General features: G+C 34.1%; 2 protein-coding genes and 2 non-coding genes across 4 annotated transcripts; all 4 read right to left on the minus strand.

Annotated features, from left to right (window-relative positions):
* Window positions 1-4,508: 4,508 nt before the first annotated feature.
* TRNAC-GCA (transfer RNA cysteine (anticodon GCA)) lies at window positions 4,509-4,580 on the minus strand. The gene has a single exon. It is a non-coding gene; the product is annotated as a tRNA-Cys (tRNA).
* Window positions 4,581-7,470: 2,890 nt separating this feature from the next.
* On the minus strand, window positions 7,471-7,542 carry TRNAC-GCA (transfer RNA cysteine (anticodon GCA)). The gene has a single exon. It is a non-coding gene; the product is annotated as a tRNA-Cys (tRNA).
* Window positions 7,543-13,967: 6,425 nt separating this feature from the next.
* LOC143632205 (serine/threonine-protein kinase VIK-like) lies at window positions 13,968-18,057 on the minus strand. The gene is made up of 11 exons (XM_077100777.1): window positions 17,824-18,057; window positions 17,301-17,375; window positions 17,097-17,177; window positions 16,889-16,983; window positions 16,312-16,432; window positions 16,171-16,250; window positions 16,004-16,066; window positions 15,329-15,441; window positions 15,162-15,247; window positions 14,576-14,694; window positions 13,968-14,106 (listed from the first exon to the last, which is right to left on the minus strand). Exons 1-11 carry the CDS (start codon window positions 18,055-18,057, stop codon window positions 13,968-13,970), a joined length of 1,206 nt encoding a protein of 401 aa, XP_076956892.1.
* A 1,004-nt stretch (window positions 18,058-19,061) lies between these two features.
* LOC143632206 (F-box/kelch-repeat protein SKIP4-like) lies at window positions 19,062-21,421 on the minus strand. The gene is made up of 2 exons (XM_077100778.1): window positions 20,776-21,421; window positions 19,062-19,955 (listed from the first exon to the last, which is right to left on the minus strand). Exons 1-2 carry the CDS (start codon window positions 21,240-21,242, stop codon window positions 19,358-19,360), a joined length of 1,065 nt encoding a protein of 354 aa, XP_076956893.1. The 5' UTR covers window positions 21,243-21,421; the 3' UTR covers window positions 19,062-19,357.
* Between the last annotated feature and the right edge of the window lie 585 nt (window positions 21,422-22,006).

The raw sequence follows: 22,006 nt of genomic DNA on the forward strand, positions 1-22,006 counted from the left end.
AGTGTGATTATCGTTCTTCTCGTATTCATTTCCGTTTGGCTTAATCGATCAAGTGAGTTTGATCATTCCCCTTTTTATACATTGTTTTCAAATGTTTTGGGGACATACGCGTACTTACTCATATTTTCTATTATATATATACTCAAAATCGCAAACATAATTATTGTGTGAATATCAATTGAATGCTATTTGCTAATTGCTACATGTTTAATTGTTTACTTGATAACGTTTCGGAGAGGTCCAACATATCCCCTTTTGTATAGGGTTCTCATTAGTATGATCATACGACCGTCTTAGTAACTGGAGCCCGATTCGCTTGGCAAAGGTAAAACGACAACCTTAGTCATTGAAATCAATGCCCGATTCGCTTGGCAACAATTTCATTGGCACACACGATTTGGTTATATGCATGATTGTTATGATTCGATTGATTATTATTGGTTTGCGCATTTTTCATTTATCAACTATATATATATATATATATATATATATATATATATATATATATATATATATATATATATATATATATGCTATTATTTAATGTTTAAAAATTGGTAATCATCTCACTCAACATGTGTTGATGACAAACTCCATTTTCTACGCATATGCAGGTTGCTTAGGTTGAAGTATGGATATTTAGTCAAGACCATAGGTTATAATGAAGACAATCGTTAAATCATCATTTATTTGAATTGTTTTGTAATGTTTGTAAACGTGTATGAATATTTGAATTAAAATAATAAATTAGATATTGTCATTTATAATTATGATAGTATATTCGAGCTGTGAGCAATCGGATCACGCCCCGGCATTTCCGCCTTAGGTTGGGGTGTGACATTGATCACCAACGGGAGGGATAGCATTCACTTCCTGATTTTCGATATTTTTATTCAATCTTCCTCTCGTGTTTCTTGAGGCTCCACTATTAACTTCAACGTTCGAGTTTCCTCTTTTCGACATTCTATAGACGAAAAATAGGAGGTAATTATTAGTTACTATCTCTAAGGATTTACCAAAGATATGAATATCTTATCCGTACTTTCATGCACTTAAATTGGTTAAAGTCTAAGTACTTTTCTCAAATACTTAATTTGCTAAAACCGATGGCTCTGATACCAACCTGTCACACCCCGCCCTCGGGCCTAGGCGTGTGACTCACAGTTGGTACCACTTTTGTCAATTTATCAAAGTTTGTAGCGGAAAATGTTATTTTAAAATATTTACTTTCATAACATAGGGAATTAAATACCCTTGTTTGTTTTACAAAATTACTTGTTTTAAAAAAAAACAAGTTTAATATATATATGCCTCAATACAAAATTAGCTGAGCCACCATCTGCATTCTATGCCTAATGATCTTCTATCTTCACTGGCATATTCTTCTCTATACCTTACTCTTGGTTACCTGAAAACTGTTTGAAAATACGTCAGCTATATGCTGGCGAATACGCTGACCCAATAAAACGTTTTCACCATTCGTAATGACACAACACCAATAGTGTTCAACGACATAGTGGGACTCAATCCCATCTCATCGGAACTAACATACGCACAAACCACATAATCGGACTTCACTCGCCCTAGAGACAGTCACTTGCCTCATGGTCAGTATGTCTGTAGTGTGCCCACTACAGTACATATATGTAAGGATCCAGACACATGTGTATTTTAGCCTGAGTGTTTAGTATTACCTTGTATCAAAACGTTTTAGAGGATTTGAACCAACCTTCATGCAAATATTTCCATAACTCTTTTACATATGGATAACAGTCCATAGTTTTAAAGAGTAAATATCTTTTCAAAATATACAATACATAGACGTATTCACGTCATAAAACTATAAAAAGGTTTGGACGTATTCACCTTTTGTTGATTTCAAGATTTCTCACCAACAGATGTCTGATATTTATCTCGGACCGGTAGTACGAGAACAACATTCTATAAATAACTAGATCTATGATCTAGCTTTATTCCTTAAGTCTATTTGCATAACCTTTACCTTGATATTCATTTCATTTTATAAAACATTTATATACTACGTTTCTTTATCATGAAGAAACGTATATTCATTTCTTCATCCATAAAATAAATCTTTATAATAAAGAATTATATATTATTCATACTCTTATCTTATGAAAGCTACATTTCATTTATTATTTAATCAAGGTATAGACTATACCCCCGACTAGGGTCTAAGCCATATAATAAAATAATCGGGCAGAACCCCTACCTTGTATGGCTTATCTATGAAATGCTTAAACTTCACGTGGGTAGCGCTCCTACTTGCGTGTATTTCTAGACAACGAGCGCATCGGGAATGACGGGACTTTGGCACAAAAACCGAGGTAAAGTGTGATATGAGATGTGAGGTGATGTGATAGGAACTTTATCCCATGGCCAGCTATTTATAGGCAAAAATTCGTGTATCTTCGCGTATCGCAAAGGACAAATGTAGCCGCAATTAATATTATATTCCTTCGCGTATCGCGAAGGATTCTTTGCGTATCGCAAAGTTGCTTAATAGCCTTGCTGAGTCAACCACTAGGCCTGCCACGTGTCAGCACCGGGTGAGATTACTTCATGCATCTTCGCGTATCGCGAAGTTGCTAAATTTTCATTTTCATTCCTTGGTCTTTGGTAGCTTGTCACATCTTGATCATAGTTCAAAAATACTAAAACGGCCCTTATGTTGCTCGCGGCGATGCGAGCGTGCGAAGTGCGTCATCAAAACGCCACATTACGCCCATCGCCCGAGTCCGAGTCCGTGCGCGTCAGGTGCTTCACACCCTCCGCTAGGACTAGTGAGAGTGGTTAGCCATACAAGAACATTACCATGGATAATTCCTTCCTTATAAAGTTCTTTAAATTCCTTCCCACTTTCCATGTGGGATGGAGTTTCCTTACTTATTCCTTTAACATATAATTCTTTCTTTTCTTTCTCTCATTTCTTCCTATTACTTATCTCATAGATATTTTTAGTCATTTATCTTTATAAACTTGTCAAATTTGGATCAAAATTTTGTGGGTGTTACATATTCATTGTCACAAACTTGCATAAACTAAAGTTTCGGGCCAAGCTGATATAGAAAATGAGTTGTTTTAAGCCCTAAGGTGGAGTGGTGTCATGTAAGTGTTGTTTCTTTGATTATATGTCTATATCCATTTGTTTTCATGAAGCAAGACATTGTGTTTTCAGTTATAGGCACCACACTCATTTTTTTTTAATTTCAAATCTTGCAAGTTAAAATCGTAAAGTATACTTGACTATTGTAAATGAAAGAAAATTGTTGTAATTATGGGTGTGCAAATTGATTTTATACAAGTCATTGTAAGAAGTAAGATCATGAGCAGTGTGTTCAAAATACTAATTTGTTTCTTTTAAGTTGGTTGTTTATTATTATGATTTGTTTGTGTTCTATCTTCTATACGAGAATCTCAAAATTGTTTGATATATGGGAAGAATGATAGGTTGTTTTTCAGTGAGATACTTATTTGTTGTAAATAAAACCTTTCCAACAACTTTTTTACTCTGATTTACGTAATAGGTCACAACAAGTTCCACTAGAAACAGACCCACTTTTAGTATGACTTGGGACATTTCGGGCAAGTTCAACTTGTATTCAACCCTTTAAGTAAACGGATCAAATTTGCTACTTGTGTTCTCTTATAACTGGCAAAACAGACGGGTTGTGTCAATCGGTGTAACGCATAAGAACCGATTTGTTCGTTACAAGTTATGGTTAAAACTGACCAATTTAAGAAAAATATTACTTTTGGTTCAGAACATGTTTTCTTTATGCTTTTTTATTTTTACTTTTACTTACAAATATAAAACTCACTATAAATGTTTAGTTTTTTGTATGTTGGAGTTGAGCAAAATGAGTCAAGATCATCTAAAATTAAAAGTTTAGTAAGATGGCTTGTCCTTACTTCTAATTTTATAACATAAAGCATGAATTAGAAAAAAAGCTATGAAGTAAGCTACACAAGTTTATTTTTTGTTGGTTATGGATGGTTAATAATTTAATATCATTAAACCCTCAATTTGAATCTTTTTGTAAATTTTTTTATCGATAGAAAACTCTTGTAATTGTTAGTTCAATAGCAATATATGCTGAAGCTAACACGACAATACTTAGAAGTAGTTTGTTTATATTTTTCAGCTCTTGTGATTTTTCAAGAGTTTTGATGTGTTTTTTGTAGATGATTATTGCAACTTGAAGAACCAAAATCATATAATAAGATAATGAATGAGATTTAATTTTCAAACCCGTATAATACACGGGTTTATAACCTAGTGATCAAAATACCAATTGTGTTTGAACTAGTTATGTCTTTGTGCTCTCACATGATTTGGTTTGGTTTGTTACATTCCGTATTGTTGGAACAGACCGAGATAATCCTTAGTTACATTTTGTTAGGGAGTTGGATAATTTTAGGGATGCTAAAAAAGTAGCTAAAAGGACCATTTTAATAAAAAGATTTAAAAAAAGAAAAAACAAAAAAGGGCCCAACCGGGTTCGAACCGGTGACCTATTGATCTGCAGTCAATTGCTCTACCACTGAGCTATGGACCCATTGTTGCTTGTTAATATGGATAAGTCTATTTAATAAAACTAAACATAATAAAATAAAAAACATTAAATGGCCAACAAACATAAATGGAATGTTTAAAAGTTACAAAACCAGTTAGCAAACTTTACAAAACCGATAACTCAATAATTAATCAATAAGTTAACTGATATCTTGAAATTGTGGAAGATTATCAAGTATCAACAACACCAATATAGAATTGAAACAAAAGGTTAAATAAACCGGAAAACATGAGAAATCCGTCTGCTAAGAAAAATCAGAAGTTGATTATTTTAGGATGATGCCTGTTTTTTTAATACCAAACAGCGAGTTTGTTTACGATAAACCTTGATTGTTTACTAACGAACCTCGATGAAGGTTATAATGTTCTTTTCTGGAGCGTACATTGAAAAGAATTCCAATGCGCATTGCCTTGGCAAGAAGAAATATACAAGTTAGTACTAGTGTACAACTAACTGCCCATAATGTAATGCCACACTGTTGTCCGCAGTCAGTGGCGGAGGTACGCCTACGAGACCGGGTTCGTGTTTTTTCAGTTTTATATATAGCCTACACTACCGTATTAACGAACAAACCCATTGTTTTTTAGCGAACAAACCCATTATCATTTTAAGAGAATATTATTATAAATAAATTTACTGGGTTTTTTTTTCAGCCAGCAACCCAGAATAGAAGGAAGAAGACGATGATGGAATAAGAAAGATAACACAATAACAATTAATTATTTAGCTTTTCTTAGTAGGAACTTGTTTGAAGATAAACCTATCAAAACCTATGTATATTACCTATTAATCCATTTGTTTCCTTGTTTATCACTGAAAGTTGGAGGTACACCTATCATGGCTGAGCGCCGAATATTTCAAAGTTTTTATTATCTTTAATAGCTTTCATTTTATTTTCATTTACTTGAAATGAAATATGCCAAACTAAAGTATTTTTACTGATAATATTACTAGATATATTCTTATTTTTTGTTATTATTTTATATAACCTTCTCTATTAACATTAAAAAATATACATATAATTAGATTTTTGAGATATACCGTATTCAAAACTTCTAAATGTTAAGGTTTGACTAATTCTTTAATACAAATAATAAAATGGTGCAACAAAGAGTTGGAGTTAATAAAAGATGATTTTTTAGTGCTTGTCTTGTATAAATTTACTTTATGTTTTATTAAAGAGTTAATGTCCATTTTCGTCCATGTGGTTTGCTACTTTCGCCACTTCAGTCCAAAGTTTGAAATTTTGTCAATTTAGTTCTTATAGTTTTAAACATTAGCCAATTACGTCCTCTAGTCTAACGACATCCAACTATGCCGTTAGTTTAAGGGATATTTTTGTCTTTCTTCTATTTATGTTTAGTTAATGGCCAGTTTCGTCCCTGTGGTTTGATACTTTTGCTACTTCAGTCCAAAATTTGAAAATTTTTCAATTTTATGTTTAATTTATTCAGCTTTTTTTTTCTTTTTTTTGTCTATAGCCTTTAAGAGCATAAGCCAAGCGCAAAACCATCAAGCATCGACCAAAACAGGTTTACGTTTACTCTGTCGATAACAATAATCATACCCCCCTCGTATTTAGTTTCTAGACATTTTCTAAACTCTCCCTCATGGTGGAATTCATTGGTAAAGTGGTCAAGGTAATTCCCTAAAACCGTACTATACCGATAAAACTAAAATCGTTTCTTTGGTTAATGCATAATAGTTACGGTTTAGAGATTAACATACTGTAGCAAACATCTTGGTCGAAATCACATCAGGAGGTCAAATATCCCGCATTTCCATGTTTGCTCAAGAAATCGATACACTAGATCACATGTGTGTTCTTCAAATCGTGGTGTTGTTCTTGAATTCTTCATATCGACTACAATTCTAGGGTTGAATCCGACGAATTCAAGAACAATACCACAATTTGAAGAACACACATGCGATTTAGTGCATTAATTTCTTGAGCAAACATGGAAATACGGGATATTCGACCTCCTGATGTTGATTTCGACCCAAATGTTTGCTACGATATGTTAATCTCTAAACCCTAACTATTATGCATTAATCAGATAAACGATTTTGGTTTTTTCGATATAGTTCGGTTTTAGGGAATTACCCTGACCACTTTACCAAATTACCAATGAATTCCTTCATGGACTGAAGTAGCAAAAACAAAAAAAAAAAACAAAAAAAAACTGAATAAATTAAACATAAAATTGACAAATTTCAAACTTTGGACTGAAGTAGCAAAAGTATCAAACTACAGGGACGAAACTGACCATTAACTAAATATAAATAGGAGAAAGACAATAATACCCCTAAATCTAACGGCATAGTTGGATGCCGTTAGACGGGGGGACGTAATTGGCTAATGTTTAAACTATAAGGATTAAATTGACAAAATTTCAAAATTTGGACTGAAGTGGCGAAAGTAGCAAATCACAGGGACGAAAATGGCTATTAACTCTTTATTAAATGTTAACGATAGACTTTGGTTTAATAATGATATTGTATTTTATATGTGATCCGATCCGATCCTAACCCGAAAACTTTGATGCCGGATAGTTATTAAGGGGGTGTTTGGGATTGTTTATTTTCTTCAACTTATAACTTATTTACTTTTTGAAAAATAATAAGGTGTTTGGGATTGCTTATATTGTTAGATGAAAGGTACGTTTCGTAATGTTATAACTTGTTAACTTAATGAAAATTCATATGGATTCGAGATGAATAAAGATTGGGAACAATAGTGTGCTTTTAATATTTTTTAACTTGTAAGCATATTGTTTTGTGTTTGTTGCCTAGCTTATTGTTAGGCTCCTGTTTTCTAATAAAATTTCTCCATCCAATTAATTAAAAAATATAGTAAATACTTAAACAAGAAAGGGCCCAACCGGGTTCGAACCGGTGACCTATTGATCTGCAGTCAATTGCTCTACCTCTGAGCTATGGACCCCTTGTTGTCTTTACTCCGTATTAAATACTTTACTGAACAACCTTCAAAAAGACGCAACAAATCAATGCGCATGCACTTGTTGCAAAAGTTGAAGTACATGACAGCTCAACAGGACATACAATAAGTCAATAGTATACACACATACTAGAGTAAAAATTATCAATGCACTAATATCACAGAATAAGACTTAGCATGCATGCATAAGTTAATCAATTCGTGTTTTTGTCATTCCGTCAAGTTAGTTTGTTTGTCTGACACGATTTACAAATTCATGTTATGTTCGGGTTCAACTTGCCAACCTGTGAACACAAAATTACATCACATTCAACAACAAACCACACATTTAACAATACACTAACAACACGTAGCATGTAAATCAAAACATGTATGCTACGACATAAAGCCCGCACACACATAAATTCGTGTCGACTACCATGTGATCCATCTTCTGAAGATTTTCTGATGAACATCGTCTCCTTCTCTAACGGAGCGTCTGCAGGTTTGACTGCTGTTTGACTTCTTCTGATCATGAACGTTGTCGGCTGTGATGTTTTTACATTTCTCCATAGTCTTTGTTTCTGATGTCATCTCTTCATATAGCTTCATTAAAACCTTCATTTCTGAAAATTATAATTCAACAAGCATAAACGAGACTCATTTTTTTATCTGTTTAATTATGAACGAGTCGACTTAAGTTATAGTTTTTTTCCCCTCAAACGAGTCAAACAGGTACGATAAGAAAACGTTAGCCATGAAGGAAACGGGTCAAAAGGACTATACGGGTCGAACATGGCCCAAACTGTATTCTCAAAGCATACAGCATGATCCACCTTCTCAACCATTTTATTCAAAGAACCTAAATATTACTGAAATAATATTATAAAATTTGTAACCTTTCTGTTGGAGTTAATTCCCGAACCGAGTTATGGTTTGGCAGGTGGGGCCGGTTCGAGTTAATTGATCGATCTCATTAATTAATTAATTATTATAATTAGAGATAATTATCTATTTTATTTATTAGATAGAGATGGAATTTTATTTAATAGATAAATAGGAGTTTGTAATTTACTTTAATTGTAATCGAGCCTCTATATAACCCCAAAGAATTCATGTAAGGGTTATTGGAGAAGTGATCAAGTTTTGAGTTATTTTCTTGATTAATAAAATTGGTGAGTTGTGCCAAAGTATTCTCCAAGTTTAGTTCGTGTTCAATTTGATCCGGGCCATTACTTTCCATGTTTTGGTGATTTTTTTTTCCAGAAAACACAATGTTTCTTCCAACATCAAACACACTCTAAGTAATAACAAAAAGTTTCAAAATTTTGGGTCACCGAGATTTGACGGTACCAAAAGTCACCCATTTTGACCCGAACCCAACCTGACCATATTTCCAGCGCGTATAGATTAACACAGTGATAGTTATAAGACTGCGTTGAGTGATTTCACAAGCAGCTTTGGAAGCCTGAGAGTCTGGAACATAAATGATAATACTATATCATTAACTGATACCGCAAAACCAAACTTAAGTTAATGCAGATACAAATCGAGCCCGAATATTATGCATATCAACATATTGGCTAATATACCATGATAATGAGACAAAAAAATGTATTAACAACTGGTTGTAACTTGTAAGATACATACATATTGTGTAATGAGCAACTTCAAAACTTGGTTAATTGTTATAAGCTGAGTAACATTTATACCTCTAGTTTTGACAAAGTTTCAAATAATTTTGTGGAAATCCTAGGGCTGCCAATCGTGTCGGGTTAGCGGGTTGAAATGTGCAACCGGAACCCGACCCATATTATATTTGTGTCAAAGATTTCGACCCTAACCCGCACACACATAAATTTGTGTCGACCTGAACATGACCCATTTTTAAAATAAATAATTAACAAGAAAATTGATATAATTTAGGGTATGTTTGGTAGGGAGCTTTGGGAACTTCTAACTTCAAGCCTTTAAGATAAAACTCCTACTCAATAAAAAAGTTTTGTTTGGTTGAAGGAGCTTGTAGCTTTAGGTTAGGAGAAAAGCTTGAAGCTAAAAGCTTATAATAATAGCGTTTAAAAAAGCTACAACCTTTTAGTATTTAAAATTTTACATGTTTGGTATTTGAACTTTAATAAGCTTTTGTTAATTTAGATAATAGTTATACATTTAACCCTTATTCAAAACCAACTACCCCACGGCTTTTTAAGAGACCATAACCTTTTCACACGTTAATATTATTTTTAAAAAAACACATCATAGAAACGAGCATTTTATTCTCTTTAATTTGAGTATGGTATTGTTTTACTTCTTTAACTTTAAAAAATTAACATATTATGTGATTACCGGTTAGGATCGGCAACAAGTCGAGTCAGGCGAACTCAGGTAATGTGTAAGACCAAATTAGGGTTGGAACGAGTCGATGCAAAAAGAGTTAATTTAGTTTCGTGTTGGTACAGTTTTGAGTCGAAAGGGGTCAGGTCAGAACGGGTTTCAGATTAAAACAGTGTCGGGTCGGAACGAGATTTGAATCAAAACAGGCTGGCTTAAAAAATTATTCATTTGAAATCACGGTATATTTCAGCTTTGCTTCTTGATTTTCGCCACAGGTTACACGCGTCCTGCCTTTGCACGAATTACACGTCTACGCTAGGGTTGTGTGTGCACGGTCATCAGGTGAATCATCTACTGACACCGATTATTGGCTGATGTCAGATTGCGCGTCCACCCTGCCGCACCACGCGGACGCCCAGCTAGTTTTATTAAAAGCTCCAACTACTCTGTCAAACACCTAAATATTTCTAAAAAGCTGCAGCTAACACCTACCAGCTACAGCTACAGCTACCAGCTTCCAACCACTAGCTAGTTTTGCCAAACATACCCTTAAGTCTTGTTCGTTTCAAGGATTTGGAAGAAATTCTAAGGAATGGGATTTTAAATCCCATGAATTGATATGTTCGTTTCATTAAATGAAAGAATGGGAATGGAAACTAAATCCCATCAAATCCCACATTTCATGGGATTTCAAAATCCCACCTATTTGAAAGGATTGTTATGGAAAATAAAAATCCCTCCAAAAAAATTCAAAAAAATTAATAAAAAAATCATAACTCAAAATATAAATCAAAAACGAAAAATGTAAAAAAACTAAAACGTTTCCTTCGTTATCCTCGTTCTTCAAAAAAAAAACCGAGAATGAAGAATATTCCAATTCTAATACATATTAATCAACCAAACACATGAAAGGGATTCTCAAACATTCCATTCCATTCCAATTCCAAATCCTTTAAAAAAAAGTCCGTGAAACGAACGGGCCCTTAGTGTCGGTAGAGTATGAGTAATATGAATATTCTTTTTTGAAAATGATTAAAAATCAAGTGTATATTAAAACAATTTCAATACTTAAACGGGTTAACAGGATATGCCGTATTATACGGGTCAACCTAAACCCAACCCGTTTATTAAACGGGGCTGTGTTAGTCAATCTGAACCCGACTTGTTTTCAAATGGTTGTTGGTCGACCTAAGCCCTTTCATTTTTTTTGTCGGGTTCGGGTCATCAATTGCCGGCCAAATCCAGCTTAAGGCTATAAAGTGTGTATAAACCCCAACCCTCATTTAGGATTTGCTTGCAGATTATGAGTAGGATTTGCGGTTGCCATGTTTGAAAATTGAAATTAGAGCTTTTTTAGATTTTTGAAAGTGAAATGCGTGTGTAGTTTCAGAGCTGAACAGTATAAGATTATGCGTAGTTAAAACTAGGCACACCCGGACATTTTGTGCCATGTGGCGCCTACTTAGCTTTTGGGCGTTTTGCAAAAAGTGGGTGTAGTGGGAAAAATGCCCCCAAAACGCATCTCTCTCCTCCCCCTCTCTCGCAAGACCCTCAAAACTCGTGTCACACCAATGTTATGTACAAAACGTCAGTACCAAAAAATCTCCCCAAAACGCCCACTGGGTGGGGGGGGGGGTGTTCTCCGGCGTTTTGGCCTCAAAACACGTGGATAGCTTGCCCACTACGGATGGTCTAATATATTTTCTTGATATACACGGGTAAATAATTGTGATTTTCAAATTTAATACGACTCGGCTCGTTTGCATCCATGGTTGGGCTGTAAACAAATCAAACATTCAGCAAACTGTTTGGTGGAAAGTTCGTTTACGTTTGTTCGCTTAGTAAATGAACAAACACAAACAAGAAATTTTGTTTGTTAAGTTAAATGATTAAATGAACGAACATGAACAGAGGCTGCGTTCGTTCGTTTGTGTTCATGAACATTCGGTAACGTTTCATTTATGTTCGTTAGTTAAAGGTTTGTTCCATAATTTATGAAATTTTATTTGTAATAGCCAAACTAACATTTAAATTTTATCATATTATTGCTTATGTTCATTTAGTTTCGTTAATGATTTGTTTTATAAAGTTTTGTCTTAACTAACAACAAATCTAACTCTTGCTTCGTTGACATTATCATAATAAAACCACCGATTGAGGGATGCTTATATTTATGATTATTATTACCTCAAGTGCTTTATATTTAATTAAGGTGATTATGTCTAATGTTTTGAATTTAGAATGTTTTTTTTTCTTCTTAAAATAGTATATGTTTGTTTGCGTTCATGAACCGTTTGTGAACAAGTTCAATTCCTTAACGAACGAACATGAACAAGATTTTTCGTTCGGTTAGCGTTCATGAACAATTTTAAAGGTAAACGAACAAACATGAACAACGCTTTGTTCAGTTTAGTTCAATTCGTTTACAGCCTTAACCTCTAGTGTAGTGTAAGGTTGTAATACTTAAGACATGAATTTCTTATTACATTTATCATTAATTTAGAACTCATATTAAACACATCATACCTACTTAACAATGACATATAACAATATCTAATATATAATTGGATTGGGTATTGTCTCCTTGATGACAAAGTGCAACAATGATCATTTAAGCCGGTCAACACATGGCAACAGGGGCGGACCTACTATGAAAAAAAAAGTTTAGTACTGTATATGTGTTTAAATCTCTGTCGACCCTTGTAAATTTTAACACCGACCCTTGTATAGTTAGCGAGAAAGTAATATGAAAAGAAAATATTGAATTTGGACTGGCCGGTAATTTTCCGGTGTATGTTGAGGACGTCGGAGCTATGAGTTTGGGTTCAAAGTTCAAAGTTAAGAAGATGCTAAATTTAAAAGTGGAACGACTTATGTAAAAAGTAGGCTAGTATAAAAGAATTATCAGAGTGAACGTGATATGTCTATCATCAATATTATAATATTATTAGTTTTTTTTTTTTTTTGAACGACTGAAAAATATTATTAATTATTTATTTTTTCTATATTAATTATTTTTATTGATAAACAAGCTTTTCATTTTTCCTTTGTTGTAGTTAATTTGTTTATATACTATTTATTCTTTTATTTGACAGATGATTTATTAATTTGTATTTAGTAAGTGTATTTGTTTAATGGAGAAAGATTTGTCTACAAATATCAAACTAGATTATCTCATGGTTAGATTTTTAAAAAATGAAAGTCCATAGATAACAACTTTAGGTTCATTGTATTTTAGTTATGTATTTTTAGTGTTTTTCACCTTATTAGTTAGCAAACAATATTAACAATACAATGCAACACTAGTAGCATATAATGTATTTGTTCTTGACAGGAAGAGAGATTGAGGAAGAAGAAAAAAAGTCACTTTCATTTGAATTAATACTTGTCAGAATAGACTAAATAGACTGGTACAAAGAAACACCGAGTGAGTTGCTTACTCCTAACGTCAAGTCAAAAATGCATACATTGAGCATATACGATATGCTACCTGAATGGTACGTTCTATATTTTTATATTTTGTAGCTTACAAGATAAATGAGAACATATATCAGGCAAGAGTAAAGCCAGATATATTGTTATCAGCAAAGTTATTCCATCTCAAAGTCTCAAAATATTAAATTTGGAGTCATCAAAGCAAACCACGTTGATTAGTTCCCCAATTCAAAGTCTTGATTTTGACCTCAAAAAGTCAACTATATCCAATTATAGAAGCAATTGAATATGATCCTGTCCTGCTTACAAATTCACAATTCAGAAATCGAAAGATAGTGCCTGTGATTTGTTTTATTCCATCTCTCGTCTCTGATCGAAAAAAGAATCGAGTGAAGTTTGACTTTTAAGGTCAAACCCACCAAATTTTATATAATTTTGATTCTTTTTTAGTAAGTTTTGGTTAGAGATAGTTCATTTATTGTAACAAGAGAAATACATCAGATTTTTGTGTCAAAATCTTACATCATAGCATCAATGTCAACCTTGCAAATATTACCGGTTTGACCTCAAAAAGTCAAACATCATATTTTAAAGATGTGTTTTCTATATGCATAGTTTACCAAAACATATCATATGTATACAAATGTAAGTATATATGCACCTCACATGATTCCACATGCATGGCATGATCCCACGGTCAACTTTCTTCGTTCGTTCTCCAAAACGATCTCAAGTTCTGATATTATGTCTTCAAAGTTTGGCCGCGCATCAGGATTCTTGTGCCAGCATCTTTTTAGCAGCCTGTAAAGCCAAAACTATTATTTTAACTTTTAGGTCAAACATACAAATTTGACCTTCATGTTGACTTTTTTAAGCATTAACATCTACATCTTTCTACCCATAATGATTATTATGGAGGTTTAATCTAGTTGTTTAACCATATAAAAGTTTAAAAAGACGCATTCGCAAAATCTTGAAGTTGATAAAAGATAGTTTTAAGCACTAACTGAAACCGATCATTATTATATGTTAAGTCAAAATGGGCGAGGTAGGGTCGTGTTCCCAACATATTTTTAAAGTTGTAAATATTTAATGTATTAGTTATGATTTGAAAACTAAATTATTAAGGTTATCACAAAGTAATTAAATAAACCGATTAGACTCGTTTCATTCTTAGCAACTTTTTTATACTTGATCCATTTGAACTGTTAGTTATCAATAAAAATACAACCTGAATTGATATGTTTTCAAACACACTTCAGTAACTTACATCCTTACGCGTTCAGGGTATAAATAACAAGATAAAGGCGGCCTTGAGTTCTCATATGCGCGTTTGTTCGCTATATGTTCTGGTGATTCTTCTCTGTTAGATGGCCCACCCTGAAACATCTGAAGCCACATCTAGATATAATATGGAAGCAATGGAGATTAAGAGGATTAAATGAACATAAAAGTATTGGAGTGTTTGCATACTTTGACTTTTAAAGTCAAACTGAGAAAAAGAAAAGGGTAAAGTTAACAAAATTTAGTTCAGATTTCAGATTACAAGCTTTTTATATTGGTATTATTTTTAATATAGTTTTAGCAGAATCCCTTTGTTTTCCTGATTTAACAGGGCTTGCATCCAGTTTGAGTTCTAAAGTTGACCAGTTTGACCAAAAAAGCCAATAACATCTGTCTCTTTTCAATGCATACTTTGACTATTGAAGTCAAAAGATTAAAGAAAGCTTTAAACTAAAAGGTGCCTTGTTATGAAACCTTAACAAAATTCAAACAAGTTTTGCATTCTAAGATTGACTAATTTGGCCGTAAAAGTCAAACTATGCATCTTTAGTTAAGAGCCGAGTATGTCTTACTTCATGAACAATGAAAGCAAATGCGTAAACATCAACACTCTTGTCATAAGATTCCCGACGATACACTTCAGGAGCCATGTACCGATCTAAAAGAAACACACCAAACATTTAATCTTAAAAAAAAATCAATTTTATAATTATTATGATACAGTGACGCATTTTGGTACATGAACTAGTGCCTCCTGTCATTTTGTACCCATTAACATCTTTCTCGTGTGCAATTTTGCTCAACCTGAAGTCTGTAACTTTGAGATGACCGGCTTCATCTTGCAATATATGCCTGAAAGATTTTTTATTGCAGGTAAAAAAGGTTAATTGTCTAGAAATCAAGTGTAAACAGAATCATAACACCAAAAGAAAACAAGTGGGACCTAACACGAAATTCACGGGTTGGGGTTTTGTCTAGACGGGTTTGGGCCGGTTTCAGATCGGACCCACAAATACGTTTAGCTAATAATGTCTAATTCACATGCTTATATTTATAACTTTTCTTAAAAGTATTCTATATCATAATTTAAACCAAATATTTTATGCCAAATTTTAAACGATAAAAGAGAAATGCGAATCAGGTTTTATGGTTTAAAAGTAATTTTATACATATTTATATTTTTTGTCGTATGCTAATAACTTTAGAGCATTAATATGCTAAAATATAAAATAACATTTTTTTCAGGTTAAACTAGTTATGTTTATGTAATAATTTTGGTTAGTGTTGGTTTCTATCAGCCAACATAAGCTGTATGTCTGAAAAGTTTTCTTTGTCATTTTATATTGTGAAGTTAAAGATCTGTTACTTTAGTGCATACTGCATACTCTAAAACAAAGAATGCTTGAATACATACCTGGGGGTCAAATCCCTATGAATTATAGCATGAGGTTTATAATTATGAAGGTAATTCATACCCCTGTAAATAAGGAAAAAAAACATTGAAACTCAAAATAGAAAAACAATTTAAAACCAAGACCCAAAGTGAAAAAGGTTTTTAAAAAAAGATGAGAAATGATATACCTTGCAATATCCAAAGCATAAGAAACAGCAGTCAATGCGTCAAGCCTTCCTTTCTTACTTAAAATATCATGCAAACTTCCCTAAGAAAATATCCCAAATTGTAAGTACATGCTAAAAGAAAAGAACCTGAAACAAACCGACATTTTTTAAATATTCGGTCAGGAAAATCAGGCGGTCTGGGTAGTCCAAGACACCAAGAAACTGCACAATGTTCGGGTGGCGCAACTTTTGCCATACTGTAAGTTCCTTCAGAAAACTCTGCCTGTAAACATATTTTAATACATGAGTTTAAATGGCCAAATGAGTATCAATGAGTCCAACTTTGACTGTCAAATGTCAAAGATGTTACTATTGGAAAGTAATAGGTTTGACCTCACGTTCCGAAACACAACATGAATCTGACACGAAATAATCAGGTTGTGAGTTATCATTTATAACCCGTTTGATAAGCAAGTCGTGTTTGGGTTGACATGTTTAACCCATTTAGTAAACAGGCAACCCATCAACGCGTTTAAAATAAAAACAAAGGTCAACCAGCCAACCCTCAACCCATATACAACAGCCAACCCGTTTGGCTCGTTTAGATAAATGGGTTACATGGGTCATGTGTTTTAGGCTACATGAATTAATATATGGCTCATGTTCGGGTTCGTAGATTCAGCCCGCCTGCCCAACATAATTGCACTCCTAGACTTGACTTTTATTGGTCAAAGCTCACCTCACTTTCTCATTTGATGCAAGTGATAACCGGATGGTCTTTGCAGCGACTTCTGTACCGCGCCATTTTACTTTATACACTTCACCATATGCACCCTGCTATCATGAAGTTTTGTTACTTCATTTTCATTTTTAATTTTGTATAACATATAAATATGCAACTCATTTTCAATTTTCATTTCTTTTTAAAAATTAAATAAAATAATTACTTCGCCGATGAGAACCGCTGCTTGAAGTCGAAGCTCAGAGTAATGAATCTGATAACATGGAGTCTGAGAGTCAAGTGCAACCTGTAGAAAGATACAGCTTGACTTTTGAGGTTAAAGAATAAATCTTGAACTACAAACTATGATATAAAAACTTTATAACAAGTAATATTCCATCCAACATAATGTTTTAAGGAAATGAGTTACCGGATCAATTCTTCCGTGTGCCTCAAGGAGTTTGCAAATTTCTGAGTAACCGAAGCTACGTGCATCTGAAAGTGGCTGCAAATAACAACCAAAACTTGTGGTGTCAATCGTGTCAGTTTGTATTGTTCAACCAGAACACGACCTGTTTATTTGCATCAAAACATCAATCCTAACCCACACACACTTAAAAATCGTGTAACCCGAAGACGACTCGTTTAACCCATTTATCTAAACATGCCAAAAGGGTTGGCAGGTAATAATCAAGTTGTAAAAGTATTAATCAGACTGGTGAGTTGTAAAAATACGGGTTAAACAAGTCAAAAGTGGGTTAGTGGGTCGACCTTTTGACCAAACGGGTTACACAGATCAATCCAAGCATGACCCGTTAATTAAAGAAGCCAACCCAAATGCGGCCCATTTTTTAAACGGGTTATATTTGCCAACCCAAAACTTGTTTGTTCTTTGGTCGTGTTGGAAAAGAAACTGTATATTTAGGGGGTGCTTCATTTAAAGGAAAACGTACGGTACGACTCCAACGATCAGTAGAGTTGACATCTGCGCCTTTTTCAAGAAGTAAAAGAACAATTTCAATAAAGCCTTCACAAGCAGCTAAGTGAAGTGCTGTTCTTTTATCATAATCACTTGCATTCGGGTCTACACCGTTATCAAGCTCTTGCATAACTCCACATTTGTTGCCTTTGCCCGAGCAGTAAAGAAGGCGGAGCATGCCATCTGACTCGGTTTTCTGCACCTGCATTTGCTGCTACCATAACATGTAAACATGCAAAAGTAGAGACGTGACATGACTTTTTTTGGTCAAACAAGCTACAAATACGATTAAAGAGTAAGACATGAAGTAATATATAGTGTAAAACAAACTTGTTAGTTTGAATTATGCGTAGTATATTACAAAATAAAGATATTTAAATAAAAAAACCAATAATAATAACATGCCAGTTTTGCATTTGGATAAGACTTGTTTGACCAAATTATGGAAGCTTTGTCTTAAAAGGAAAGATAGGGAGCATGATAGAACCCCGAAACCTAAATAAGAAATAAAAGGATAGTTGGCCTGATTCGAGATAATGAATCCAATTCGAGAAGGATTAGATCTCCATTACAAGGATTTTAACCAAGTAAATTCATAAGCATAAACATCGATGATACATAAACTAACACATGAACATATAAATAGGCCTAGCATCCCACCCATTTGTCTCCCTTGAACTCTTCAGCTTCCTTGAATCTGGCCCTAATGCCTACCCGTAGAGAATACGGGTTCGTATCAGAGTAAGTAGTGAAATGTATAAACAACAAACCATGTAATATAGTTTCTTTTGTAGATGAAATGAATCGCTTATGAGTTACTCGTGATCTACTGTTTAAAAGCTTGATTCGACTGGAGCTAAAGCCTAAATTGAAACCCGTCATAAGCACAAGCATGAGCCTGAGCTTTATGTACCGAGCTTGGTTAGGCTCACAAGTCTAAATAATATATGTTATATACAAAATTTTGATTTTAAATATACATATAAAATACTATGCGTTGGATAAAAGTAATTGAATAATAGATCAGCCGAGATTGAGATTGTGAAATTACTCAAGAGTTGAACTTGAGCTTTAGATATAGAGCTGGAAAAATGTTCGATCACGATCTCAAATTCTCTTAAATTAAGCAGGCCCGACTCATTTTCACCAAGAGCACACGAATCATAAGTTCAATGGTTTACCAAGTAAAACTAACCATGGAAGATGTGATGGAGGATGAGGTGAAGTCTATCTGTTCTTGAAGGATGAGCGGAAACACTGTACATTTGAAGCTTTATAAACTCATGGAATAATATTGCCGATGGAATTAAGGTACAGAAACAAATAAAAACAAAGAAATGCTGCTGAGGTACCAAGAAAGTAAATCAATTTTAAATAACATATGAAATTAACACTATAACTTAGTTAAAACTAAGAGAGAGAGATTCCATATGTTCTTATAATATATAAAACAATATAGCATCTTATTAAGCAAGTTCCAAGTCTTATAAAACACAAGGGTAAAATGGTCATAAAGAAACACACTTGCAACTAATTACATCATCATAAGAAGCCAACTTTGGCACAGAAGTAGTAACCAGCATCCCATCAATACTTGCAGCCTTATCAACATCAAACACCACTGTACTAAGCCCCTTTCCAACAACAAACATCTTCTTACCGATCGCCACCACCCGACACGGCGGTCTCGTAAGCACCGCCGCCAGTCTCCCGAACGCTTCCCATTCCCGACTCTCCTTCCGCCACATCATCACCCTCGTTCCCGAACTCTGATCCAACACATAAAGTGTGTTGTCGACTACAATACCTGGGCCCCGCCACCCCGACACCATGTCAGCATCGGCATGCTGCCATGTCCCGTTTAACGGGTCGTACACAACTGCATAAACGTGACCAGATACTGCTGAAAGCCCACATCGGATGTAGATTTTCCCGTCTAGTACTAAAGAATCTTGAATCTCGGGTACGATATTTGGATCTGTATGAGATGTCCACGAGTTTGTGGTGGAATCAAAAGTGTCCCATGAATGCGGGTCAGTGGATTTGGATCCTAGCCCGCCAATTGCATACATTTTACCGTCAATTGTTTCACAAGCAAAATAACATCTGGACAAAATGGAAATTCCGATTATCAAAGGGTACAGTACAATGAACAAATTACCCCTTACGGGTGCAATCGAGTTGGGTTGGAGGGTTTTCGGTTGATTCGTTAAACCCAAACATGACCTGTGTATTTATTTATGTCAAAGATATCAATCCTAACCTGGATATACTTATAAAATCTTGTAATCCAAGCACGGATTGGTGGGTTGTGAAAGGATAGTAGTAATCATTAACCAAATTGTAAACATGTTAAAAGGGTTGGTGGGCTGTAATAAATCGGTTAGGCAAGAACTTTCATTCATTTTGTGTTCATTTATGTTCGTGAACGTTCATTCATTTAAACACGGTTGTGTCCGTTCGTTACGTTCATTTAGTTTAAATTTTAGGCCCATTACAACTTAGTTTAGTTTTAATAACCTTTTAGGCCCAACACATTGTTGTTCACATTTACTTTTAATCGTTTTTAACTTTTATTTCAGTTATGTTCATTCATCTACCTTCGGTTATGTTTGTTCGTTTACACTCATGAACCCTTCTTTTATACTGTTAACGAACGAACATGTTCATTTTCTTAACAAACGGACACGAACAAAAAAAAAACAAGTTTGGTTAATTGTCCATGTCTGTCATTTGCTTGGTTAAATTTGAATGAACGAGCACGAACATACTCCGTTTGTGTTCGTTCGGATTGGGTTGGTGGGTTGTAATAAATGGGTTAAACGGGTTGGCGAGTTGACCAACGGGTTAAACAGGTCAACCCAAACACTACCTGTTTGATACAACACAAACATGTCAATCCGAATGAAGAATTAGGAAATATAACCTTGCAGTTGACAAAGGAGAATCTTCACTCCACGCATTCTTGCTAACATCATAACAATAAACTTCTTCAGTAGCATCTTCAACCCAGCCACATCCACCCAAAAAGTAAATCTTTTTCCCCAAAACTTCAAAACCGACACCTTTTCGTTTCAAACAACGAGGTGAAAGATCCGGGATCCGTTTCCAACCTTTTTTGGGCAAATTTGGGTCTAGCACATAACAACAAAGTTGTTCTGATTTGTCTTTACATAATGCATAAATCCAAGTTTCACTTAAATTATGCTTTTGACGATACGAATACCACTCTTCACTGCAAACCAAATCCCGCCATTTTCTTGAAACACATTTAAGAAGTGAATGGTATCTTCGAGGAATCTTTGCTAAGCAGGTTAGAGCAATATCATCTGGAAGACCACTGATCAATGATGATTGTGTAATGACAGTTTGACTTGAACCCTCAAGTTTCATATTGTTGCAAATTCAACCACTGTAAAGATTTAAAAAAAAAACGTTTAAAACAAGTCGACATGAATAGAGTCGCATATACAACATAACTTGCAATATGGTTTCAAGGTAATTAAGGATTCATCAACTCTATGTCAGTTTATGAAGATTCCTTCTGTGAGTATTGATTATGGTATACAAATTGCATCGATTGAGTCTCACCAACATGAAGACAGCTAAACCATAAAATTCGATGTGTTAAACGTAAACCAATAAATTGGAAGCATGAATGTAACTCAAGTCAATCTGAATGCCAACTTAAAGACCTAATTAGGGGTGAGCCATAACTGAACCGTTAACCGAAACCGAGCGAAATAAACAGAAAACAGATTAACCGAAAACAGGATTAATGGAAAATCAGTTATAGGTTTTTTTTTGTGTACCCTGGTTTAACCAAAATTAACCGAACTGAACTGTTCATATATTTCTAGCTTTTATACCTCCATTTCATATATCTCTAAGCAAAAAAGTTTAGCCCGCGCTTGGTGTTTATTATTAACCGAACCGATTTTGGTTATTGGTTTCAGTGAACAATTTGCAAAAACCGAACCGACATATGCTCACCCGTAGACCTAATACACCAAAGACTGTAACAAGTTTACTTACAATACAATAAAAACAGAAAACAATTTGTTTTCCAATGGTCTCCCTTTGAAGGTCATCAGATTTAGAGATCAATTCAAGTCTCACACGTACAAAATTAACCACTAATTTTGAACAATTACACA

Source organism: Bidens hawaiensis, unplaced genomic scaffold (assembly GCF_021521415.1).
Source record: "Bidens hawaiensis isolate Kalapana, Puna unplaced genomic scaffold, B.hawaiensis_p1.1 tig00006386_1, whole genome shotgun sequence".
Classification (NCBI taxonomy): Eukaryota; Viridiplantae; Streptophyta; class Magnoliopsida; order Asterales; family Asteraceae; genus Bidens; species Bidens hawaiensis.

Coding starts and splice junctions, on each gene's coding strand:
- LOC143632205 (XM_077100777.1), bottom strand. CDS start 18,057: ATGCAGGTGCAGAAAACCGAGTCAGATGGCATGCTCCGCCTTCTTTAC. Junction 16,433..16,888: donor GCATCAAATGAGAAAGTGAG/GTGAGCTTTGAC, acceptor ATATGTTTACAG/GCAGAGTTTTCTGAAGGAAC. Junction 15,248..15,328: donor GACAGGAGGCACTAGTTCAT/GTACCAAAATGC, acceptor TGTTTCTTTTAG/ATCGGTACATGGCTCCTGAA.
- LOC143632206 (XM_077100778.1), bottom strand. CDS start 21,242: ATGAAACTTGAGGGTTCAAGTCAAACTGTCATTACACAATCATCATTG. Junction 19,956..20,775: donor TCTCCTTTGTCAACTGCAAG/GTTATATTTCCT, acceptor CATTTTGTCCAG/ATGTTATTTTGCTTGTGAAA.